At 37.8% G+C, this 27,633-nt stretch overlaps 1 protein-coding gene across 1 annotated transcript; it reads right to left on the bottom strand.

The window, feature by feature from the left end:
• Positions 1–9,758: 9,758 nt before the first annotated feature.
• On the bottom strand, positions 9,759–25,995 carry LOC136237830 (protein NLRC3-like). The gene is made up of 4 exons (XM_066028046.1): positions 25,905–25,995; positions 20,640–20,946; positions 17,459–17,518; positions 9,759–13,165 (listed from the first exon to the last, which is right to left on the bottom strand). The coding sequence occupies exons 2-4, from the start codon at positions 20,920–20,922 to the stop codon at positions 9,939–9,941; spliced, it is 3,570 nt and encodes a 1,189-aa protein (XP_065884118.1). The 5' UTR covers positions 20,923–20,946; positions 25,905–25,995; the 3' UTR covers positions 9,759–9,938.
• Positions 25,996–27,633: the final 1,638 nt, after the last annotated feature.

Raw genomic sequence — 27,633 nt, 5'->3', positions numbered from 1 at the left:
TGAACTGTTGCTTACTATGTACTTATTTTCAACTTTACTGCTGATCATTTATGTAGATGGTATAGCTGTAATCTGTTTGTATAAAATGTATATATAATAAGCATTGTATCTGTTTGACTTGGTGTCTACTCTGAGTATTACAATGGACAACTATTTATAAAATCAACCCAAAATGCCTCTGAACTGCACATCCACATTAATTTAGTAAAATTTTCCTGGGAGAACTATTCCCTAAACTTGAGGCTATACAAAATGATTGTAGGAGAACCTAGCTTGTATTTTCTGCCGCAGGTCCCCTGATTTCTCTTGGCAGCCTTGTGAAGACCACCAGCCCTATATTTCATGAATAACACAACATCACACTTGGCTGTGCCTTTTCCTGGAACTACTTAATCTTTCTATACAGATCTAACAGCACTAGCCACACACACACACACGCACGCACGCACGCACACGCACACACACACACATGCATGCACACACACACACACACGCATGCACGCACATGCACACACACACACAGTCACACACGCACGCACGCACACACATGCACACACAAACACACACACACCTGATTTGAGACTTGACTTAAGTGAAAAACTGCCACCTCATGGTGACATCTTTCTGCTGTGAAATGGGTGGAATCAATCATCCAATACCACACTGAGCTTGTGCACACTTGTGCCTCGACACATCCTGGTGATGTTTAAATATTTTTGGATGGCAATTGGAACACATGAAAACACTATTGCTGCTCCCTGCTGTGCTTCTGGATCTAATACTATCACATCTGTGTCTAACCATATCTTGAACCCCTCTAGTATAAGAATGTATATTTCTCTGTTTAAGTTTCTACAGCATATACAGGAGGACACCCAATACTACAGCCTGATGCACTATTCTCAGGACAACAACCCACCAGAGAAGACAGATGTTTGTAAATCTCCAAAAATTGTTGCAGCACAGGACACTCTAGCAGGTATACATCTGAATTCAGATCACCATGGCAATCGATCACAGACCCTAGCTACATATTGAAAGGATGATAAAGGTTCAATAGCACTGTCACCAATATAAATAAGGTCCAGAATCGGCAACCAGTAATTTGGTCTTAGGGATCCTGAATAGGTTAATCCACAAGCTTGCACCACCCTATATTTAATAGTGGCCTCATTAATGCTGTCATTCGTAGCTGCCACAATAGCAGCATCATCTGCAAAACATAATTCTGTCATCCAAAAGGATACTCTATAGTTCTCTCACCATCAAGTTCCCTCTGCACCAATACAGTAGTTTAATACCAATATGTTGACAGTGCACTGGTCAATATATAAAATTATAATTATGTTAAAAAAAACAAGATGAACAATGTAGGGCTAGAACAAATCCTTGTCTCAGTCCATTAGAGACTGTAACATGTAGCAAGTCAACATTATCATTAATAGAGATCTTGGTTGGCCTTAATGTTGACCACTTGACTATAACCTTCAACATGTATACCTTTGCCTCCTTGTATGCTGCAGTAGTTCTCACCTCCCATAAACTGATGTTATTTATAGTGATGGTGGTATACCTGGACTGGTCCCAGCTGTCACTTTGAATTAAACTTATCTAGTCAGAATTTGACATCAAATGTCTACAAGGCCCTTATTTTTCAAGATAAACAGATACTTAGGCAAGGAAAGGATTTGGAGTGCAGAGGTGTTCTATGCTTTATTAATAAATTATATTCCTTCCTTTAGGCCACAGAAAGGAGGCCATGAAAAAGGGGTAGTTTTTCACCCCCAAGTATCTACATTCATATGTATGCAAGTGCCTAACCTGCAAGTGTACTGCCTCAATGTCCTGTTTGTAGCTCTAGCCTGGCCTTTATGTATAATAAAGTCTGGGTACATTAAACTGTTTTCTGATGTTGAGCCACAATCTTATAATTACACATTCTTGATTGCATTAAGTATGCAATAGAGCGTTGCATCAACTACCATAGTTTGTATCTAGAAATGTAAGTTAAACACTAATAGTATTCTTAATAGTACCTGAGGTTTGGTCCTTTAAGTTTTTTTTATTTATTTATTTATTTATTACTGTGTAGGACTCCATCAAGGAGTATAACACACAGATACAAAAACAAAATCAAAGTAAATTCAGATGATTTAACAAAATGTCCTTAAAACAGTTTATAGATGGCTGATTGACCACATCTTCTGGCAAAGTGTTCCATAATTTAATAGTGGATGGTAAAAAGGAAAATAAGTACGAGTTGATTCTTGCTTGTGGGATTCTGAAACGTTGTGAATGACCTCTGGTAACTGATGACATTGATGTTAGTGAGATAGATGGAACTTCCATTTGACAATTGATTATCTTATAAAACATGACTAGTTTGCAAAATGTAGTATGTACGTCGTGATTCTAGAGAGGGCCAATTAAGTGATGTGAGCATGTTAGTAACACTACTTCTCCAGGAGTAATTGTTCATTGTATACCTTGCAGCACTACGTTGAATCTTTTCTATGGCAAAAATATCAGATTGAAGGTGAGGAGCCCATATAGGTGAAGCATATTCTAGTATGGGTCTGACAAGGGACTTATAGCAATGAGATCTTACAGAAATTGGACAATGATTGACGTTCCTCCTCAGAAAAGCTAAGGCTGAATTGGCCTTATGACAGATGTTATGAATATGATTTTTCCAAGTAAGATGTTCATCAAATGTTATTCCTAGATTTTTGCCTTGGAGACCTTTTGAATTAGGTAATCAAATAAGTAATAGTTATGTTCAATAATATGATGTTTATTTGAAATTGTAAGATGTACACATTTAGCTGGGTTAAATTCCATTTGCCATCTCCTGGCCCATGCTTGTAAAGTATATAAATCTTGTTGAAGATGCTCAGAGTCATTGGGAAAATGAATGATGTTGTAAATTAAGATATCATCTGCATAAAGTCTAACAGTACACTGGAGATCTTGTGTAATATCATTTATAAATATTAAAAACAATAAGGGTGCCAAAACTGTGCCTTGTGGCACACCGGAAAGTACTGTAGAAGGACAGCTATTTTCTCCACCAATAACAACTGATTGTGTTCTTTCTGTCAGAAAACTTTTGATCCAATCTAGCAAGTGGCCATTTATTCCATAGTGTGATAATTTGTGACAAAGTCTTTCGTGAGGTACCTTATCAAATGCTTTGGAGAAGTCAAGAAACAAAGCATCAATTTATTCTCCAGAATTCAATGCTTTAGCAAAATCATTCACTGCATCCAGTAGTTGAGTTTCACATGATCGCTTGGAACGGAAACCATGCTGATTGTCACATAGAATGTTGTATTTATTGAGATGCGTAAAGATACAGGAGTAAATAATATGTTCAAGGGTTTTACAGCAAATGCTGGTTAATGAGATAGGTCGATAGTTACCCGGATCACTTCTAGATCCTTTCTTGTGAATTGGCACTACATCAGCTTTCTTCCATTCATCCGGGACAGTACCTTGTTGAATAGAGGCTTGGAAAATAAGAGTCAAAAGAGGAGCCATGAGACTAGCAGTTTCTTTTAGTAATCTTGATGGTATATTGTCTGGTCCTGATGTTTTATGTATGTCCAAGTCTTCTAAAAGTTTTTGGACGCCAATAGGATTAATGTCAGGAGTTGAAATATCTGGTGTGTGGGATCCATGGATAGTGGGGAGTGAATCCAAATCCTCTTCAGTAAATACTGATGAAAAATGTTTGTTTAAAATATCTGCTTTGTCTTTACTATCAGTATACACTTGTCCGTGAGAGCATAGTGTATTGATGCTAACCTGATCTTTACGTTTGCCCTTAACAAAAGACCAAAATCTTTTAGTGAGTTTGTTATGTGAGTCCAGCAGTGATGAAAGATAGTTGTTATGAGATCTTCAACATAAACGTTGCAATTCTTTCTTCAAATTATGATAGCTTTCCCAGTCTTTTGCAAGGTTGGATGAGCGAGCAGTGTTGTATCTACGCTGCTTTTTCCTTGATAATCTTTTGATTTGGGCAGTTATCCATGGAGTTCGAAACTTGGTTGATGTCTGCTTCTGTGGTACAAGGGCTAAACAGGATTCACAAAGATATTTAAATTTATTCCAGAGAGTATTAATAGGAGTATCAAGGGTATAATCATTTAAAAACTATTATTGAAGTTTAGGATGACTTCTTCAATTAAATCAAAGTTAGCCTTATGCCAAAGAAAAACTTTTCTTGAGTTTAATTTACAAGGTGCTGACACATAAGTGGAAATATGCACAATTTCATGGTCACTAAATCCTGGGATGACCTTGCATGATTTGACTAAAGATGGTCGATTTGTAAGGAATAAGTCTAAAATATTGTGTTTTCTGGTAGGAGCATCAACCATTTGTGTGAAACCATAAGTGTTAGAAAAGTCTAGAAGGAGCTCTGCAAAGGTGTGAGGGTAGTTGTTTCCAGATATTGAGCCATCACTCCAATTAATGATGGGAAGATTAAAGTCACCTGCTATCCAAATCGGAGACTGAGGGTTATTACGTACTATATTGGTGAGTGTAGTTACCATGTTTTCAAGATAAACTAAGTTAGAATTAGGTGGTCTGTAAACTGCGCACAAAAGAATTGGTTCTTTGTTTGGGAGAATTATCTTGCAAATAACTAAGTCAGAATCAGTTTCTGTAGAACATTCAATAACACTGAGGTCACTACGTATTCCTATGAGTATTCCTCCATAGTCATCACTTCTATCATGACGTACAATGTTATAAATGTTTGGGATAATTTCACTGGATTTGATTTCTGAGGATAGCCATGTTTCTGTACCAAAAATTATATCTGGGTGATTATCATTTAGAAACAGGGAAAAATTAGCTTGCTTAGATATAATACTTTGAAAATTAATTATGGCAATGTCAAAATAGTCCTGAGCTTGGATGGAGGTTTGATTATCAGTGCAAAGGTGGCTTACTGCCTCCTCCGCACTATTGACCCGTTTTTTATCTGATAAAGACGGCCATTTTTGTTTCGTTCTTTTAGTTCAGATCTTAGTTCTTTACTTCTCTTTTGTTCCTTAGGGGTTAAATCTGGGGAAATAAAGATGTTCTGATACGGAGGTGGTGTGCTCCGATTTCTAAGTTGGGTGCAGTTCTTGAGAACTGTGGCTTTCTCAGAAACTGATGATAATGAAATCTTAAGTAATCTAGGTTTAGCTCCCTTTTTACCAAGACGGTATGCTTTAACTATTGACACCTTTGCATTAAATTGAGACTCACATAGTTTACTCACAAATTCTGTATCTTCATTCTTCCTAGTCAAATTTTCCTCAGATGAGGACTCCGGTACATTACGTACAATAATATTCAAGCGACGCTTCTCCTTCTCTTTCTCCTCATTAAGTAGAGTTGCAACCATGTCTTGTATGCCGTACTAGGAATGAAGATTTTTCCCCAGATTTAAGTGTAGCTGTACTAGGAACTGTACACCTTATTTGATTAGTAAGTGTTGAAAATCTCCTTAAAGAGTATACATATAGCCAGATAATGACAATACCAAGGACTTTAATAGTAAAGGTACTGTGTTTTACACTATTGTGGTTTTGCAAGCCCATGCATAGTGTGTTTCTTTAATCAATGATAGGTGGCCTTTTAGGTGCTGCTGGTTGTTTTAACAACCAATGCCATTCCTGGTATAATGTAGGTTGCTGGAATATGCATGCTTTCCCTAATTGAGGCAAAGTTTAAAGTGCTTCTAATCTTCTAGATCTACCTTGTAAGGTCAATCACTGTTCTAAATAGACCAGTGACAGATCAGTTATTAGCACACTGTTTCAATTGCTGGGCAAAACTGACCAAATCCCCACACCTCTCTAAAATAAGAAAAAACAACAGCAACAATCAATCTAGTGTTGAAGAATGTAGTATGCCATGACAAGATGCCATATATAGAAATTCAAAGACTTCTATGCTGGTTTCATTCTATTTAGTAGTGTTTCAATCCCAAGTACTTAAATTATAGTATGGTACAATCCCAACTGGGGCACTTGATCAGTAGATGTCTATGGGTTGAATCAGTGTGTGGGTACTAACACATCAGAATGAAACACCACACAAAGAAGCACTGTGTACGTACCAGTCATGTTAGCCAGCAAAACTATTTCCCATCAGGCACCATGAGGAGGTATAACTAGATTTTGCCACTTACACGCACACACACATGCATGCACGCATGCACACACCAACCCACCCCAAGCTTCAAGTCGTCCACAATTGATGTTGCGATAATGAAGCCTATAGTAGGCTTTTGGAATTTGCAATTTTGTAGAACTTTTGATGTCTTTTGCAATCTCCAGCTCTTCTAAAGGTTCTTCCACGAAGACAGGTAAATATTCCACCCAAAGGCTGGTTGTTGGCAGCACACAAGTTCTCTCCAATAGGGCACAGCTGAGATATCCCTTCCTGACAATGCTTATACCATGTGTTGCTGTCCAAACAGAGTTCCTGCCAACTGTCACTTAAATTAAGATTTTGTAAGTCAGTAGAAACAAGATCCTTCCAACGTTTTTTGGGTCCATGAGCAGGTCTCTTTTTCCTCATCTCTCCATACAAAACAATCTGAGGTAGTCTATTCTGATCCATACACCCAACATGGCCCAGCCAGAGTAAACATCTCTCCATGATTATCTTAGATATTCCAAACTTGTCTCACAAAGCAACTGAAGTAAGGTTGTTTATATCTGGAGACCCCTAAAATGGCTCTGATACAATGATTATGAAAAACAGTCAAATGCCTCACATGGGGAGCCTTAAGAGTCCATGTTCCAGCCCCAAACAATAGCACAGCTAACACTGTTGCCTGATACACTGCTCTCTTAGTTTCCAATGATAAGCTTGAGTTGGCAAAAATTGAAAGTCTTAAGCAACCAAAAACACAGAAAGCCTTAGCCAGTCTACACTTAATACCTCAGAAATGTCACAATCATCAGACACCACTAAACCAAGGTAGATAAAATTGTTCACCATTTCAATCTCCCCATCATTGGTTTGTAATGGAGCAGTATCAGCATCACTCAAACCATCACCAGAAACCATCCCTTTGGTCTTAGGAACACTAACAGTCAGACCCCATCTCCACTCACTAACTTATCATGGCTGGAAGCATACAGTGCTAGGTAATCAGCAAACTGAGATTATGTTACTTTTTATAGTGTTAAGTCAAGGTTTAGCCATTCGATCACTGACCAACTTCCTCCTAGGACAAGACAGTACATCAACACCAACTTCATCACAATCACACCTCCAGGTAGTCACTACAGCACTAAAGTACAGATTGAATAGTGTGGGTGCCAGGGTACATCCTTTCCGTAGACCATTTCTAACTTCAAAACATTCATACAGAGTGCCACCTACCCTAACTACAGCATGCATATCTTTATGAAAGGACCTAACAATTTTCAACATACAAGGAGGAACACCAGACCTCTCCAAGACCTTCCACAAAGCATCTCTAGGCACCGAATCATACGCTTTTCGTAAGTCAACAAAAAGGGTAAACAGCAATTCTTGGTGTTCGCATGCCTTTTCCAATAGTTGTCAAGCCACAAAAATCATATCACAGCAACCCCTTCCCTTTTGAAAACCACATTGTGATTCAAGCAACATGTTTTCTGCAATATGCTGAAGCCTTTCCTGGATAATTTGAGCAAACACTTTACCGGCTACATCCAAAAAAACTAATGCCACACCAATTGCCACAATTCTGTAAATCACTTTTCTTTGCACTGACACTACTTCAGCATTCTTCCAGTCTGCTACTACTTCACCATCTCTCCAATGTCTTGCATCTATTGTAGTAGCCTATGTATACTCCATAACACGGAACTGCCACACAACAACTCTGAAAGAATACCAGTCCTCTCGCCAGCCTTACGCCTCTTCAACCATGACAATGCCAATTCTAACTCTTCCATGGATGGAGGATCATCAAACTCAAGGAACAACAGACAACTGCTGAATCACTTTCTCGTCAAAATTACTTTGCCAGTTCAGTAATTTACTAAAGTGCTGGTGCCACCGTTGTAACATCTCTGATGGTCCATTTGTCAATTCCCCATCTTTCTTCTTTACCGCTCTAGGTATACGTGATCCTCGACCTACATGGGCCCACTGCCACCATCTAATGGGTCTTTCCATCTTTTACAGCCTCCTCTGCTTCCTTGGCCACACTCAAAATGCAATTCTCCTTTACCTCATCAACTGCCTTCTTAACCAACCACTGTGACTGCCTAAAAGCTCTTCGTGCTCCAGCTGAGTTGGAATTGAGCATTCTATTGTGTGCTGCATTCTTTGCATTAATTAATGGTGTTAATGTCTGTATGTTGTCTTCAAACCATTCGGGTTGCCTCTGTTTCCCATGACCAATAACATCTTTTGCTACCTGGACAATACAACAACACAATTCCTGCCAGTTATATTCATTACATAAGTCAGACCTGTATGGGTGGACATGTAAGGCCTCTTCTAAATACTTCACATAAACATCCCAATGCTATCTTGTAAATGGAGAAAGATCTTCTTTGAACACCACCAGCACCCACATGCGAAAACCTAAGCCTTAATCTAGCTCAGACTAAGTGATGATCTGTCCAACACATAGCCCCTGTCATAACACAAACATCTCCACAGTACTTCTGTTGACCCATCTGCATCATCACTAAATCAAGTTCCAATTATATGGGACACCTTCACAGCAGGGTGTCTCCAGGTACCATAACGTATACTCTTTCTTTTAAGCCAAGTGTTTATAACTGTAAGTTGAGTTATCGCACAAAACTGCAACAACCCCCCTGCCTTATTCCTGTCGTTCAACCAATGTCTCCCCAACACACCCCTCCAAGATTCCTCATCAGGACCCAGCACTCTAACCCTAGCATTAAAGTCTCCAAGTAACACCAGCAATTCATCATGGGGGATGGCATCAATAACATCTTGGAACTCACACCTAAACTTTAATTGTACTCCTGGAGGAGCAGCATCAGTCAGTGCACACACACACACACACACACACACACACACACACACACACACACACACACACACACACACACACACACACACACACACACACACACACACACACACACACACACACACACACACACTATAGCAATGTTAACAGGTTTGCTCTTACTACTATGATGTTTACCTCAATGACTAGTCCAGCGTAGCTTTGCTAATATAATTCTTGAATTAACCGCCTTTCATACTTCACCAGCTTGTCTCTATGCCTCAGTAGCCATATTATTAAGAAGAATTTCAACACCTTCACCTCACCCACCCACCCACACACAGGTAGCCTTGGAATAATGCATGGGTGTACTGTGAAGTAACTTTACAGCATTATTTGACTACTACTACTGTTTACTGTTGTATTATTGTACAATGTATACATAAAGTAAGGATAAAAAAAACTGAGCTTGACTTTGGTACACATTTTTCATCTCCCTTCCATTTTTTCCCCCTTGCATATAATATGCACACTGTTTTGTTTATAAAGCTTACAACAAATAATGTATATATACAAACCTTTGCATGACAGACTCTTAAATTAGACACTTGTGCACTAAATAACGTTCCTATCTTGTAGATCACCTGCAGAATTTAGTAACTATATAGAATTCCTTATCTGTTACTGTTAAGGGCAGGCTGCTTGATTAAGATATTCATTAAAGTGACCCAAAGGCAAATCCTCTAGCTAAATTGTACTATTTTCATATAATTATGTTTCATCCATGTTTACATATTATTGTTTCTACACATCAACTGCTCACAAAATCAGTTAACTACATATATACATATCATATAATTGCTACAACACTGTACAGTGGGTATCAACTCATTACTACGTACATTAACTCTTTACTATGTTACTGTTATCTGGTCCATCATCACTGTTTTCCAAACCACTGATTAATATAATACTTTAAAAAGTTCAGCTGATCCTCTGGAATAAAATGATACATACTCATTGTATTGATTCCAATTAGTGTTTCCTGTTTCCATTCATTGTAGTATCTTAGTTTGGTAAAAAGTATATGTCTTTGAAATCTACATCTCACAAACTGAGCAGAAAATAAGGAAACAGTACACTGTAGATTATTGGTTAATGCAAAGATTGTATCATCAATTTTGAAATGTTGGTTAGATACTAAACAATCTTCATCATTAATATCATTAAATATAATAAACAAAACCTTTAGACAATTATTAATATGTAAAGCATGCATTAAAGCCATTGCACCATTATCTGTAATGTCATTAAATGATAGGTCGAGATGTAATAAAGATGTATTCCTTTGGAGGGCACTGGCTAATTCTTTGGCTCCATCATCACTTATCATGTTGTCTCGTATGTAAAGTGAGGTGAGTGTCTTGTTCACTGACAATGCTTTGGCTAAATAACAACATCCCTCATCACTAATTTTATTAGATCCTAATGCTAAACAAGTCAGTACACTATTATTTTGCAAGACTTGTACTAATTTTATGGCACATTTAAAGCTTAATTCATTAAGAGAAATGTCAAGTAATCTCAATGTTTTATTGTACAAAAGTGTATCAAGAATTTCATTTATACCAGGATTATCAATGTTGTTATTTGCAATATTCAATGATGCTAATGATTTGTTAGAACGGGTTATGTTTGCTATTGTTTTAACAGTGAGCATCATCAAATTAAGATAGCAAAAGTTCAGTGACTGAAGATTTTTTAGTTTTTGCACGGCTTGTGCTATTTTGTAACACCACTTATCAGGACATAAGTCAGCTGCGAAATCCAGTGAAGTGAGAGACAAGGTATTGTCAAATGCATCAACCAGTGCGCTGATTCCATTGAAATCATACAAATGGTTAGACAACACATTCACATCATCTTCTTGAGAAAGATTTAAAACATATTGGATTCCTTCTTCAGTGAGTGCAATCATATTACTGGCCAAGTTAAGAGATGAAAGTGTTTTACATGCAGAAACAAAAGTGGCAATAGCTTTCAATCCTTCACTACCATAACGATTATCAGAAATGTCCAAGTTCTGAATTACTTTACCTTCCAAAGCATCCATCAACAAGCAAATATCATTATTTGATAGTCCTACATTGCTCAGTGTCAAGGAATGAATTGAATTCTGCACAGATAAAGCATCATAAACTGCTTTGGCTTCAGCTTCTAAAAAGTAGTTCTCACATATTGCTATTGTCTTTAGGTGATTCATCTTAATAATGGCACCAATTATTTTAGCATTTGATGGTTTCAAGTTATTATTTTCAAGACATAAACAATCAACATTGACATGGTTTGTCTGAAAATAATTTCCTAAAATAATTAGAGCATCCTCTGATATAAAAATGTCTGTGAGTTTTAAGCTTTTGTGAACACCTTGGCTCTGTGACAACAGTAGCACTAAAAACATCATGTGATGGGGAAACAGTGAAGTGTGACAATGGCTAAAGTTACCACCTGCAAGTGTAATTAAGTTATCATCATCAAATATACCTTGCAGAACTTGACACATTTTTTCATTCTTAATTTCTGTGTAATACTGAAAGAATAACAAAACCATTTTCTTATCTTCACCCTGAAGAAAATCTTTAAGAACAAATTTCTTAAGAGCTACAGATTCACCACCAGTTATACTAGCAAATATCAGCCAAATATTGTTGTACTGACTTTGTATCCATGCTTTATATGTCATTAAATGATCTGGAACATCACTTACAATGTCATGATTACTGAAAATAGAGGGTTCTTGATGCGTAGATACCAACAATTCATATTGTTCCTCTTCTGATAATCTTGATATATGATAAGCTGCAAGAAATTCCTGCATGGTGTAATGAACAAAATTTAACGATATTTCACTGCCTGCTGCTCCAGTTTCAGGATAATGCTCTACAGCTTGCAATAAGCCAAAACCATCTATAAAGTTTTCAATTTTGGGACATGTCTTTTTCATTTCTTCAAGTGTAAAAACCAATTGATTTGTATTAACACCTTCAAAGGCAATTTTAGAAAATTGACATACAAGTTCAAATGCTTCTTTGGGTAATTCATTCATTTTTTTCAGCTTTGAAGGAATGTTAAACTTTGATTTATAAGATTTATTTAAATTAAAGTATATTGTGTGCAAAATAAACTTTTCAATTACTTCCACTGCAGTTTCAGGTAAATAGCTTCCAGGTTGACTGAACAAGAATACTAGCATACGTAAATACAATGGGGTAAAACAGTAGCTGCTTATAATGGGATTAGAACTGAGGAAATTCTCTAACTTTAGTTGTTGTGCAGGTAAAGTTTCTAGAGAATGTGAAATAAATGAACTCTGACTTTCTTTGTCAAAACCATGAATTTCAAAGACTTGATCAACTTGAGTACGCAAGCAGTATGATCCACTTGGACGTGATGTAATAAACAGTATGGAACATGATAAAACTCTACGTTCAATAAGACGCATAACAAAACTGTTCTTGTGTAGCTTCTTGTGACATTCATCAAAACTGTCCATTAAAAATAACACATCAGAGCCTTGCGAATCACGTAGCTGTTCAACAGCACATTCAGCTACATCCTCATCAATCAAATCATCATCAACGATAAGTTGAATTAACATTTTGATAGAGTTGATCCTCTGCACTTTTGGATCATGTAAATACAGCACAATAAGTAGCTTTATATTCATCAAAGCTTCACCTTTTGCCCAACAATATGCTATTTCTTTTACCAATTCAGTTTTTCCTATTCCAGGTGTGCCTTCAATCAATATACTCTTGGATCTAATGTTTGCTTTGTTATTGGGCAAAATGAACAGCTCTTCAATTTTATTAGTCGTTCTATTGTCAGGAGCAGCAGCATAGATCTTATTAAGTTTTAGAGATAAGGGGAGGTGTCTATCTGAAACATAGTCCATCTCAGTTATTTCCACTACATTTGGCAATTTACTTAGAGTTTTGTGATGTTGTTTTGCAATTGTTAATAGCTGCTTCTGTTTCTGCCTTGACTCACGCTGGGCAAAAGTTAGAGGTACATAAAAATTTGTTGCATATGGTTGATCACTGATGTTTTTGAATCTTGCATTCTGATATTGGGTACGATATCGATCAGCCAATACAGCTAGCCCATCTAAAATACATAAATGATAGTGAATATAAACAAGTATTGTATACATATAATTTTGTGACCTAATGTAACAATCAACTGACATTTATTTAATGTATTGCATGTACATTGTTGTATGCTTGCTTGCGCATGCATTGGGCATGCATTGGGCATGTACAGACATTAAAGTTGTGAGTTACAAAAAAGGCATAGCTAAGTCAGTTCATGTGTCTGAGAGTACGCCGCAGCTTTACATTTATGGGGGCGTATCCAGAGAGAAATAGAAGGACAAGGAGAAGCTAATGATGTGGTGAAGGAAGGAACATTTGTAGTAAGAAACAGACGGAAGAGAAGTGAGCGGTTTTACAATCAGAAATGAATCTGTGGTACTGTGGAACTTAATGATAACATTACCTGGAGAGATGAAGTCACAACAATAGTGAATATATGCATTAAGAACAAAGTTAGATGACTTACAATAGGCTTGACATGCAAAACAGAAGAAGCTAGTAAGTAAATTGACTCAGAGTTGGAAGTGGAACAGCTCAAAGCTATCAAGGAGATGGAAAGTCTGAAGGAAGTAATGAAAGAAGCTGGTTTTGCGGAAGTAATAGCTAAACAGACTAAGCAGCTTGAAGACTAATTTTTGCAGCAAGCGGAGATGGAGTTATCTAGTGTACAACAAGAGCAGCTGCAATAGAGTAAAATGTACAAAAAAATCAAAGCAAACTGAACAACTGCAACAGGTGGTAGAAAGAGACTGCAAGAATAATGAACTGTTGTGTTACCATGCCCTGGAAGTGGAGAGACAGACTATACAGCTAAATAAGGTTACAAAATGCATAAGAGTATTGCAAGGTATGGGAAAGAGCAGTGGGCAGTAGTTCAATCTGTCACCACTGTAACTCTTGAGCATAACAGTAGGTGTCAGGAGGAACTGACAGAACTGATTTAACTGAAGAATCAGGAGACAGTCCTCATGGGAGATTACGGTGATGCTGTGTAGATGATCCTGTCCAGAGTAGCAGTATACAGATGTCACAAGTAAGTGATAATACACTTTGAGCGTTAATTGGATGGCTGCAGGTTCAAGGCTGCCCAGGTCTGGTCATGGATTTTTCTCCTTTCTCCACTTTTTCAAACATACTTTCTGTAACAACTTTAAGCGGGCTGTAGGACCAGGAGTCCTACAGACCTTCAACACTTGTGCTGTAAAGTCTTAATAAATAAAAATAAAATAAACTTGTACAGTTGCTTGCAGCCACTAGAGTCCCTGCTGATCATCAGAAATTAGTGAGAGCCAAAGGCAAATGATTGGCTTTCTATATCTACAGTTGTAGAACCTGATGTGAAGATAGCTGATGTCATGGTACAGACTGACAAAGATGGATGCCTGAAGCTAATCGTTGATAACACTGCTTATTGCCACATTCATTTAGATAGGGGTATAAGGTTAGGGACCTTGGAGGATGCTGAGAGAGTGGATGTTATGAGGGGCCCATGCCTCCAGCTGTAGTGTCAACAGTTACACCATCATGCTGTAATAGAGAAGCAAAACTACATGAACAACTCAACCTCCAGGTAGAACACCTATCTGCAGAACAGAAGCTTCAGCTGACACAGTTAATTACCAGGTATGCCGATTCTTTTGCTTTGGGTGCTACTAGTCTGGTAAAGTATGTGTTTAAAGCTGCAAGCCAAATCAAATTACATGCCTCTGGAAGCTCTAGATGCACTGAAATTATGCAAAATACACATGTTACATGTTTATACAACCTTGCATAAATCCAAGCCAATAACATTGTCTCCAGTTACTCCAGTGCCTTCCCATGGCCACTTGAGTGCTGTGAGGATTTTGTCTCAAGAAAACAGACCTATCAATTTTCAGTGTGAAAATTGTTAACCAGCTCTGTCATTTCTCCAAAGTCAGGTGATACGTATTAAATTACCACATCATGGAAGACAATACCAACTACTATCAAACATCGAACAACATAAGGCATCTGGGCCTGACAACCTTCCTGCTCGTTTTCTTAAAGAAATGGCATATGAAATCTCCCCAGCCTTATCATTGATCTTCCAGGCTTCTTTAGATCAAGGTACACTACCAAGTATCTGGAAAACTGCGAAGGTAGTTCCTATTTATAAGAAAGGTAATAAATCAGACCCATGCAACTATAGACCTGTGTCCCTTACATGTAGCTGCTGCAAAATATTAGAGCATATAGTATATTCAAGTGTATCTAATCATTTAACACCCTTTAACATTCTATGCGATGAACAACACGGTTTCCGTCACAAAAGGAGTTGTGAAACACAATTAATTTCCACGGTAAATGACTTTGCCATGTGTTTGAATCAAAAAGGCTAATGTGATGTACTTCTACTTGACTTTAGTAAGGCCTTTGATAAGGTTCCACATTCCCGACTCTACCTCAAGTTCCAACATTATGGGATTGATGGATCTATCCTATTGTGGATTAAATCTTTTTTAACTTGCAGATCCCAGTATGTAGTGCTAGAAGGGAAAAACAGCTTCTCTAAAGAAGTTCTCTCTGGTGTACTCCAAGGTACTGTACTTGCACCACTTCTGTTTTTATTGTATATAAATGATCTCCCTGCTTGTGTCAATAATAAAGTTAAATTGTATGCAGATGATGTCCTACTGTACTCCTACATACATTCCGAATCCGATTGTATAGCCCTACAACAGGACCTTGAAAAACTTACTGAATGGGTTCATACTTGGCTGATGGAATTTAACATTAAGAAATGTGAACACTTGAGAATTACCAATAAAAAAAATCCCATCATTTATAGCTATCATCTAGAGAATTCTATCATCTCTAAGGTTCCTCACACAAAATATCTTGGGGTCACCATTGACCTGAAACTATCATGGAATGAACACATTCAAAGAGTCACTAGCAAAGCAAACCAGGTTAATGGATTTTTGCATCGTAATCTTCACCAATGCCCTGTTTCTGTTAAGAACAATTGTTACAAGATGATGGTCCGCCCCATTGTTGAATATGCATCCTCTGTCTGGGCCCCCCACACCCACACCAATATAAACCAACTTGAATCCATCCAAAGGAGAGCAGCCAGATTTTGCTACAATAATTTTTCTAGATTTAGTAGTGTAACAAGAATGATGTCATCATTAAATTTACCTACCCTCGAAGAAAGAAGAAACAAGTCTAAGATAACTACAATGTATAAGATAATTAATGGCAATCTAAGTATACCTACAAATGATCTAATACCTAATCATCATCCATCAAGGGAAGGTTATTATAAACAGCTTGACACTATGATTGATTCTTATAAATTTTCCTTTTCCCCTTCTACAATCAGACTCTGGAACACACTCCCCCCTTTGTAATTCACTCCCCTACCTTAGATGAGTTTTGTACCAACCTGAACATGCATTATGATCACACCTGTGCACAACAATCTTTTTGATTTCTGCACAGTTACAAATATAATAATAATAATATACAAAAGTTTTCACAACCAGCTTACAGTACGTACGTACAGAAATTACAGAATGTAAGTGGCATTAAATAGTATGTATTGTCATTGTACCACTACTTACCATTTAAGTACATACTGTATTTATCAATACAAAAACACTGGAATTTAAATTACTTTAGACCTGGAATTCAAATACCATATAGTGGGAAATTTTTGAAAGGTTAATTTTTTAAAATATTCAAAAATAACAATGCGTTTTTGAAAATATTTTTCATAAATTATCACTGATAGCTAGCTAAGTAGTGAGTATTCTGTTAGAGTGATTTAAAATTTCAGAAATTTTTTACTGCTCAAAATAAACTTGTTTTATGGTAGTTCTATCCCACTGAAGCCCTACATCAAAGTAGGAGGATATGGTAGTTAAACCCCAGAATGGAAGTTAAACCCCAGTAGGTCAGAATCCTTAAATATGAAGGACAAGTTGATTTACACATTCAGTCGGATCAAAGGAAACACGAAGCCATATCATAATATAGAGCTGCCAGCACAGCAAAATTGAAACCATACACAACTTTACTAGCCTCATTGTAGTTCTTTATGAAGTCAAATGCTTCAAAGTGTGGGATAGAAGCCAATTAAACCCCACACTTGCACTCATAGGATATCTGTTATCAACACCTCAGCCTCAGCTTTGCCTTGGCCTCAGGTTGATAACAATGATATCCTACTTGTGATGAGGTTTAACTATAACTTATAGACTTTACTTATCTGAACACCAGGTGGTCCCCAGGGGTTTGGTAACTAAGGCTCCACTGTAATAAATATCTTAACAACACTTACCAGTAGATTTATGGCATTTTGGTAGATTTTCCAAATGTAATGATGCATTTGAAAGGTGGTCTGCATAAAAAAAGCACCAGTAGCATTAGGACAAATATTGGCTATATATACATAACGGGAATCACCAAAAAGCATTGAAGTTGTGAAAAAGAGTGTGGTCATACAGAAGTTATTATCATACAGTACGACAGTACTGTATAGTAGGGACCACAATAGGAGTAGGCATGGCCCATGAAATAACATCACCCAAAAACCAGCCTCACTTTTCCCAGACAAGGAGGAGGCAGTATTGGTAGGTAAAACGAAGCCCTAACAAGCCTTCAGATCGACCCGAAATGCTTTCAACAAGTTACTACGGAATTTAAAAATATATATTTAACAGAATTTTCTACTAACTGACTGACTGACCGACTGACTGACTGACTGACTGACTTCCTGACTGTCTGATGCCTTCACACAAGCATATTTTTTCACTGTTCGACGTCACTTCAGTCCAAGAGGTGCCTTTTGGCATACCGCAGTACGTACAATGCATTCTTCATGGACTTACCAGTGTCCTCCTTTGTGATCATTCATCTTTGCTGACAATGAAAAGTGTCGATTTAGCGGTAGCACATGGTGGCTTCCCTTTATAATGGAAATTGTCCATATTTTTCATTGGGTTAGAGTTTGGAGGATGTGTAAGTGTAAAATTGCGGGACCATCAGTGGCATAGTTTGGTGAAGAAATCCCTACTTTGGCATTAAGCAAAATCTTATCATTACATGCCAGTGAAGGAATGTTCCACAGGGTTATGCTGTAATACTATCATTCATCTCTTGTTTCACAACTTTTTTATCACTTGGATCCCTAATTCATTTTTAAAATAATTACACTATTGATATATGTGATTGGTGCAGAGATAGGTTTAACAGTACAATAAGTAGTAAGGACTCTTCATTGTAATGAAAATTAACACTTTAGGCATTAGCGAGTTTACTATTCATGGCTTTTAACAATATCACTATCATTAATAACTCAATTAGCTTTATTACTTCACTACATACTCTGACTGATTAATCCCAGACTACTACCAACTAGGACTGAAACGATCATGGTTTTTTAGTATTCGAGTACTCTCTAGAATTAACGATCGAGTACTCATGAATACTAGCTATTTGTAGTCATACCCATTTGACAAGTTTCGTACCAACCTTAAACAGTTTACAGCTTTTCAAGTAACAACAATGATACACACACTGTATTAAAGTACTGATATTAGTGTCCCTGACAAAAAAATATGCTAATCAAAACTCTACAGCCTTCATTGTGTCACTCCCTGATGACAAATACATCACGTGAGCTGGGTCACATGATCTTAACAAGTACTCGAGTACCAATTTTACTATCCGAGTACCAAATCCTTAACAAATACTCTCCGAGTATTAGTATTTGTTGCAGCCCTACTACCAACTAGCTTTCGTCTATTTACCAGTTCACTGTTTATGAGGTATGGTTGCACAACTACAGAATTTAAAAAAAGTATTGAGCCTATTGAGGCTTGGAGTATTTTCACGGAAGAATGTACTCCATCACTTACATCATCAGTAGTTGGTCTGATTGTATACCTTAGGACCAAATGTGAAAAGGCTGATTGTTACTTTGGATAAGGTAACTGCCAGATGTTTACAAGGAATGCTATTTTTGAAAGTTTTGAAAGTGGATGTTTTCACGGACACATTTTTCACTATTGTCATTGCATTGTACACGTGGTTATGCAGAGTGAGGATAACTATGATGTATGGGATGCCCTAATTGGAGAAGAGCTGTCTTGTCAAAGGTAGGCTGAAAACTGTCTATGCCGACCCATTTGCTGGTAGAATTTCACAATACTTGATGCTTTTTGTGACTTTGACTTAAAGCTAGACTGTGAAAAAACAAAAATAATGTAGAGCTTTCTAAACTTGGTATTGTCACTTTTCATAATTGATCAGAGCCCTACCTACAGCACCACCACTGCCTAGCTGATGGAATTCTGAATTTTAGCACAAGATAATATGCTATATGTTAAAGAAACATGGATAGATGCGCTGGAAAACCAAGTGGTTCCATCTTCCAGTGAAAATGTACTATAAAAGTATCAAGGAATCTACATTAATCTACATTAACTGTGTCCAAAAGGTAGATTTTTAAAAATTAGATAACATACATATTACCATGAACTCTAGCCTCGATATATAATATTTTAACTCAGTGGTCACAACCTTACAAAAGTTCCATGCAGATTCTTGTTAGTTTTGGCACACTGTACAGTTAAATGATTTATATGTTCGTATATGTTAAAGCATAGCCACAAGTGCTATATGAAAAATAAAGTACGAGGCCAAGCACCAAGTACTTTATTTTTCATTTAGCATGAGCAAGGCTATGCTTTAAATGATTTTTGGAACTTTCTAGTCATGTAGCTTTACCAATTAACACACATTGCACGAATTATTAGCTGCCTGAATGCACACAAACTAATTTAACAAAGTAACTCACGTGTATTTCACCATAGTTTGGCATGGTAGACATTCATCGCATATTTTGGCAGGTTTTGCTCACAACCCACAATCGATTTTATTGTGAGTCACATGGTGAAATATTTCTGTGATATCTCCAGGACTTGTCCATTTACATTAACAATCGTAACAGCAATGTTGCCTTCTCCCACCCATCATCGAAGCATTTAGGTATGTCTATAAAAGCAATCCAGTGATAGAACTCGTGTTGGCTGGGGTGATTGATCACTCAGTGCAGCGAGGCTATCAGCCTTCACCGGCTTGGGTGATTAGTCGTACTGGTGTGAGCACCGCAGGCTATTAGCCTGCACTAGAGCACGTGGGCAACTGTGCTTTATTGCCCACAAAGAGTGCTTTATTGCACCGCAAAGAGTGCTTTATTGAACGAATAAAGCACTCTTTGTGGTGCAATAAAGTACTTTTTGTGGTTGATGAAGCTGTTGGCCGGCTGAGAGTGTACTTTATGAAATTTAAAGTACACTTTTTCCTTTGATCTCACCCACGCAAAGTTCTATAAATGTTATTGTATAGTCAAAATTGACTACATTTCAATTTATGACGTGCCATTAATAGCCAAGTTAGTCATAATAAGTTGTGCATAATTTAAAGTTGCATGTGTATGCAATTAGCTGCCAACTCACCCCTGATTTTACTTGCCAGCTCTTTAACAGCTGGAGTATTATACCTTTTCATGACTGATATTAAGCGTTCAAATGATTCCTTGCTGTCACTTGTACTCAAACTAGGTTCAATTACATGATCCAAAAAGTACGATGCCTTTTCTGCTTGTGTTGAGTGTGACTTTACTTTACCTTTGAGATCACCAGGCAGTAAGTCCTGGGAATACAACTGTCCTATGAACGTGATATCATCCATTGGAAGGACTTTAATTAGGTCAGCATAAAACAATTTATAAACTTCCATTACTGTAGCTATAGTGTATAGCACCTACACAGACAAGTACAAACATGTTAATATACACAATTTAGTACCTTATGATTTAGAGCTAGTATATAGCTATAAAAGTACAACAGTCTTCTTAAGAGGAGCATGCTTCCACTCTGTTTTCTATAAGGCAATACTACAACATAGCTATCACCTCAAATAAAACTAAAACACATTATGTCAGCCAAAGCACTGCAAACAAAGAACATTACGAGAAGTGTCTCTGCAATCAACCCAGTCATTGCGGAAAATACGGAGAATTTCCATTACAAATCTCTGTAGGAAACCATCATGCACTACCATGAATTGACATGTTATACTGTCAGCAAGAAGAAATGAGACACAAAGAAGGACAAAGATTAGTTCATCCATGATGGGCAGTGTACAATTACGCACTGCAGTATACCAAAAGGTATCTGTCAGGCTGAAGTAATGCCTAGCAGTGAAAAAAATGACAACCATAGCCTTAGTCATTACACCTGTCTGAAAACATCAGGCAGGCAAACAGTTATCACAATTATAAAATTCCGTACCAACTTATCAGAAGCATTTTTGACTGTTCTGAGATACTTATGGGCTTGATTATACTGTCAAGGCATTGTGAAGATATTGTGAAGCTGGTTTTTGATGGTAATGTTTTGATGGTAATGTTTTTGTGAGAAAGTGCAAACTACCATGATCCCTAACATACAACACTACCATACGTACATACCAATTATGTTGAATTAAGAAAAATCAAAAACCCAAAATCAAAATGCATATAATGGTTCATGATAGAGTTATCGATAATCCGATCGGTAATCAGTAGAAGCCGATAATTAACTATTTTTACCATAATCAGTGGGCAGTAGCCAGCAGATTATTAGTCTATTCAGCTCCAGTAGCTGCAGTACCACTGGAGGGTTGGGGTCAAAAGCTCTGGCATGTACTTAGGTAATTTATTTATGTTTTGTGGTAACCACAATAATAAACAGTGATGGTTGGAGCCCTTGCCCACTTGTCTGACTAGCAATTTTATGTTGAAGTAAGTGTACAACCTCACAGCATTGGCTTTACTAGCTGTACTTTTTCCATTTGCCTTCGTGGTATCTTTCCCAACACCACACCGTGGCTTCTATAAATGCACTTTCACCTGCTAAACACAACAGCAAGCCTCTCTATAACATAGTCACAGACTTACTCATGGGCATTAAGCGAGGCCTCAACCGAGGCCGGAACAAGCAGTTGGCCACTTACTGTCATTCTCGGCAGTTCACATCAATTAAAGCTACATAGCTAGCTTCATCATGCTGGTGCAGTATGAACGAGTATGAATAACACCTTGAATAGTTAATCACTGCATTACACACGGTCTCGAACTTACACGGATAGGCATTCACCTCCTACTACTTGGAGTTACCCCCACTCTTCGCAGCCACTACTTTAGTACAATAACCAGTTAAAGCACCGCCATGCTCGTGCAATATGGAAAAAATAGCACTCGGGCATGGTCTCGAACCTAATACAGCACTCGGCTTTGTCTCATGCTGTATTGGTCTCTCGCCCACACCCCATGTTATTTTTTTCCATATTGCACTCGTGGCAGTGCTTTAACTAGTACTGTTGATTTCAGTTCCGTTTGAACACTTTCATCCACGCCACAAGCAGTTTTTAAAGTGAACCAGCCACAAGAAGCTTTTTGGATTGGCAGGGCCGCCCAGAGAAATTAAGGGGCCCAGGGCAAAGAGTTAAACTGGGGCCCCAGGGGCAAGGAGGTTTCCACTCTGAATTACAGTGTACAACTTCACCCAAGCTGTAAGTCAAAGACCAAAAAAAAAAAAGGTCATTACATGCTGACAATGACAATAGCTACCCCTTACCAACTATATATCCTTATTTATAAGCTTGCTGCACTGCTCTTCTGAAGAATACTGTGACTGCTCTATTAGAGTATCTAGATCTGACTGCTCTATTAGAGTGTTTCGACCCCCTGTGGGCGGCCTTGTGGATTGGTTAAAACCACTTACAAGAATTCACTGTGACATTAAAATATTACAGCTTAGTTGAAGAAGGGTTTTAGCTCAGTCATTTCACACATGACACGTGACTTGTAACATGGATGAAACTGTTCAAACGGAACTGAAATCAACAGTAAATACAGTACTACCATACTGTATGATAATAATCTCTTTAAAACCTCAACTGTATTCAATTATGGACTTTCTATTAGAGTAGTTTTGACTGCTCTATTAGAATACATCTTTTAGCAAGAGTGTATATGTACCTCCCACATTATAAATAAGGCTGTTGCTATTGTTCAGCAGTCACATGAATAAAAGAAAACTTAGACAAAAAAGGTCCTCAAATGAAGAAAGAAAAAAAAAAAGAAAAACACAAAATGTCTTGAGTGGGAACCGAATCTGGGAGCTCCAGTGCTTGAGTGTAGAATCCTAACCATTGTGCTACATGGCTCCCAGCTACCCAACTCCCACCTTATATGTCTCTGAGTGGAGTAACTTTTATATAATATAAATTGAAGGTGAAGAAGAAACAAAAGCTGAACCCAACCTTACCCCTAACACTAAAACTACCTTTCAAATCCCTTAAAGTTGCTCGGGGCAACCTACTAGACGTGCCCCCTAAAATTGAATGCTTGGGACAACCTACAAGACATGTTCCCTAAAGTCGAATACTCAGGGCAACCTACTAGATGCGTGCCCTAAAGTTGAATACTCAGGGCATAGCGTACAACTAGTGTGCTTGATAGAAATCTAGTGGACTGCCAGAACAATAGCCCTGACAAAATAGTCCCGGCTGCCAGAATAATAGCAACTTTGTATAAACACTTGCTTTAGAGTCTTAAATTATCCCCTGTTCTCCCTTAACCCACTTTTGAGGAATCAATGTAAGTTTTCTATTACACTGTAGCTATACTGCTATACCTGCCTTACATTTATTTAGTGCTGCCAAGTCAGATAACCTGGTGTGTGGACCAGGTTATCTGACTTGGCAGCACCAAATGCATACCAACCGCTACCAGTTACAATTTCAGAGGGACTTTCCAGAACCCCCTTTAAATATGCCTCTGTCTTTGGTAGCCTATGAGGTCTGCACCATTGTTTTCAGTTCACAGGAGTCGTATTTCAGATCACTGAAAAACGACCTCAAAACAAATTTTACCCGTGCAGAATTTTAATACAGACTTCATTTAGCTTTCAATTCTTGCATACCAACCGTTTTCACAATTCAACAGTTTTGCTCATGTGAGCACATATGAACAAACATAGATAGATAGGTAGGTTGTTAGGTACTGGTTAAAAATTTTTTGAGGGGAAATTTAGCACCCCATCTGACCTTGTAGCTATGTATATATTTGAGAGAGTAACCATCAGTAATGATAAAAGAATTTATGAACTACAAATGTAGTGTGTCCTTGAATACAAGCAACCACAACATGGCAGATGTTAAAATAGTAGGCATGGCTAGGAAATTTTGTAAAAACACCGAATAGTATAGAGGAAACATCCACACAATATAAATACAAGACCTGTGAACACAACTCAGTTGTGACACAACTAAGGCATAGGTAGTTCCAGGAATTTTGTTAACTGGTTTCTAAACTTTCTGCTATGTGCACACTAAAGTCTGGGGGCATACTCCTCCAAGAAATTCATCTCGTGCATACTGAATCTGGTCACAGTAGCAATTTTCACTAAATAAAGCTGACATTTAACATATGCCAGACACTTATTAACATAGGCTGCTTGTGTTCACTTCTGCTGGAACAGGAGCAGGCCAAAGAGTAAAGAGGCAGAGTTTGAAGCACACAACAGATATGGATGCCAATCTGGGGAGAATGCCCACAGCAAAATATTTTCAGGGTTTCCAGTCTATTATCCTATGGACTAAACACTATTTAGACTATTTTTTACAGTGGTAGCTATGTACCTACAGTTTTGTGAAAACGTGGCTATTCTAGGGTGGTTAACAATGGCGGATCCAGGATGGGACATTTGGGACAAATGTCCCCTGTGGAGGAGCCAGCCATACCTCTGATTAAAATACTAAACTTTATGTCAGGCCAAGATCAGTTTATACAACTCATAAAAATATGCACATTTTAATAGCATTTATTACAAATTTGCCTGAAACCAAAGCAAACCAAAGTCAAACTAGCTGTGAAATAGTCACCCAGAACCTTCGTGCGTACTAAGCGCCTCTAAAATGATTATTGTGTTGCTGTTGTTTAAGACATTCAGAGCCTTTAAACTGCTTTTAAAGACTTCACAACTGTCTGCAAAGGCCTAAATGGCAAAAATTAACAGTGAGACACTACTAAGAGGTGATTATTTGTTGCTTCAAAAATGCAGCAACTAGCTATAGCTAACAAGAGAATTTGGTGCTCCCAAACCAGTGCCCCTCCCCTTCCCAGCTCCTGGATCCGCCCCTGGTTAACTGGTTAAAATTAATATATGTTGAGATCAAAAGCCCTGCTGCATCATTGAGTTTCAAACATAGAAGCACAGTATTTTGATGATTGCATAAAACACCAAGCTCGATGGACTTTAAATCTTGTGCCGCCCTGCAAACAAAATCCTAGTCTTCTTTATAGTCTCACGTGGCCAAACCGCTTTTTTTGCTCTACCCAATGACAAAGAGGATAAACAGCGATCTGGTAAGTGAGACTGTATAGAGAGGCGGGAGGCATAGTGGGGATTGACAATCCAAAACAGGGGAATTCGATATTAGTATTTTCCAAACGACCAGGAGGTGGGGCATGTCACGCCCACTGACGCCCAGCACGGTCTAGTAGAATATACCAGTGGTTGAACTTATAACACTCAACACATAGACTGTGAACTATACATCACTTAGATGCTTTTCGTGACCCTGCACTGCATGAGGCTGATTTAGGTACGGCTTACAAAAGGGCGTTCTAGCCACAAGACCATATTAATCGCTTAGTATATATACGTGCTCACACTTAGAAAAAAAAGTCTCCTGATCAGGCACTCTGGGAACGAACCGGGTCAGTCGATCGACGCTCCTAACGATATCTTGATTACCAAATTCCTAATAACGCACAACTTACTAAAATACAGTCGTTACTACACGTGATGTCTGCCTGAGTGCCCATGTTTGATTTGATTATTTTATAACTTTTACAGTACACTGCATACAGGACTACAGGTAGCTACAGAATAAATTACAAAGCAACATTTGCTTTGTGCATAGCTGCAAATGTTTGAAACAGAACTGATTGACACTGAGAATCTGGATATGGACACAATGAAAGGCCAAAGGTCCATCATCAAGTTAATTTACAATTGTTCATTTGTAAATTTTTATCCATTACATAATAGCTACTAATACTAAAATTAGTGATCTGTAAAAGAAACTGCATGAGTCAGTGAGTGGCATTATTCAAAACTTCAATGGCACGCAAGTAGTGCATGGTAGCTACAGAGACCTCAACCTGTAAAATGCACTTGGAGTGACACCTGAGGTTAAATGGAATAAGTGAGATTTGCCTTTCTTATGAGTAAGATCTCCCTCTCAGTGAAATCTTTTTGAAAAAATTATACTGAAAATCTCACTTAGGCTATTCATATTTTATCTCCATTTTTGGCTATTATAAAGTGTCTTAAATGTAATTTTCCAGGGACTGCAATGCATGAGATGGTAACTTGAACCATGCATGAGATAATAATCCAATACATGTGTTGAGTTGAGGTGTCTGATGGTATAGAACTAGCTAGCTATCACCATAAAAATAGGATCCTGGGCCTGTTAATACATACAAGTGTGCGTAAGTAGCTAGCAAGTAAGTCAGGTGAAAACTTGAACACTGGACTGGACAAGAACACTAGACAAAGACTTCAATTTAAATTGGTAGGTACACTATAGCAACATTATGAAACATTCACAGATACTTACCCTTTTAAACATGCATATATCATACAGTATGTTAGTGCTGTATATTAAGGATCATGGAGCCAGGTTTGGGTTTTTCTGGCCAAAAATATCACCCAAAAACCAGCTTCACAATACCCAACAAGGTGTCAATAATTATCTGTATTTTCCATGGTGACTGGATCGATTGCAGAGACATCTTTGTTTGTAACGCTGCATAGCAGGCTGAAGTAGGTGAAAGCAAAGCATAATGGCCACTTCACTTCTGAGTCATAGTTGGGGTGCACAAATTGTCTGTATTTTTCATGGTGACTGGATTGATTGCAGAGGTGCTTCTCCTACTGTTCTTCGTTTGTAGCGCTGTGTAACATAGCTGAAAGCAAAGCATAATGGCCATTTCACTTTCAAGTCAATAATTGATAGCTGTGGCCCACGTTAACTATGACAATTCACCTCAGCTGTGATATATATATGATACTGTGTAGTTAATGTGAACACCAACATTTGAACAATGATAGAATAACCATGCAACAACTCTTGAAATTATAATGCATGATACTGCACATATTTGTATTGCAGTGTTTGTCTAGCTACTACCGAAGAGTCCATGGACTCTTGCTACTGCTGTGGAGCAACTAGACGTGCTCTGTGTTACACAGAGCTAAAGGCTGAGGGCAAAATGCAATTTGTGAGAACTCATGCTTGTCCTGGACCAGGAATACTGTTGTATGTGTTATCATGCAGGAGCTGGATTACTTAGTTGCAGCAATTGGAGGTGTGTAACATGGACAATGAGAC

The sequence above is a fragment of the Dysidea avara genome, chromosome 11 (assembly GCF_963678975.1).
Source record: "Dysidea avara chromosome 11, odDysAvar1.4, whole genome shotgun sequence".
Classification (NCBI taxonomy): domain Eukaryota; kingdom Metazoa; phylum Porifera; class Demospongiae; order Dictyoceratida; family Dysideidae; genus Dysidea; species Dysidea avara.
The sequence above is the reverse complement of the archived record's forward strand: the minus strand, read 5'-3'. Positions and strand labels throughout refer to the sequence as shown.

What these genes read in the sequence shown, in the direction of transcription:
- LOC136237830 (XM_066028046.1), bottom strand. Translation starts at nt 20,922, where the DNA reads ATGGAAGTTTATAAATTGTTTTATGCTGACCTAATTAAAGTCCTTCCA. An exon ending in GCTGGCAAGTAAAATCAGGG is followed by an intron (nt 17,519 to 20,639) that starts GTGAGTTGGCAG and finishes TTTTTTATGCAG; the next exon opens with ACCACCTTTCAAATGCATCA. An exon ending in AAAATGCCATAAATCTACTG is followed by an intron (nt 13,166 to 17,458) that starts GTAAGTGTTGTT and finishes TATGTATTTTAG; the next exon opens with ATGGGCTAGCTGTATTGGCT.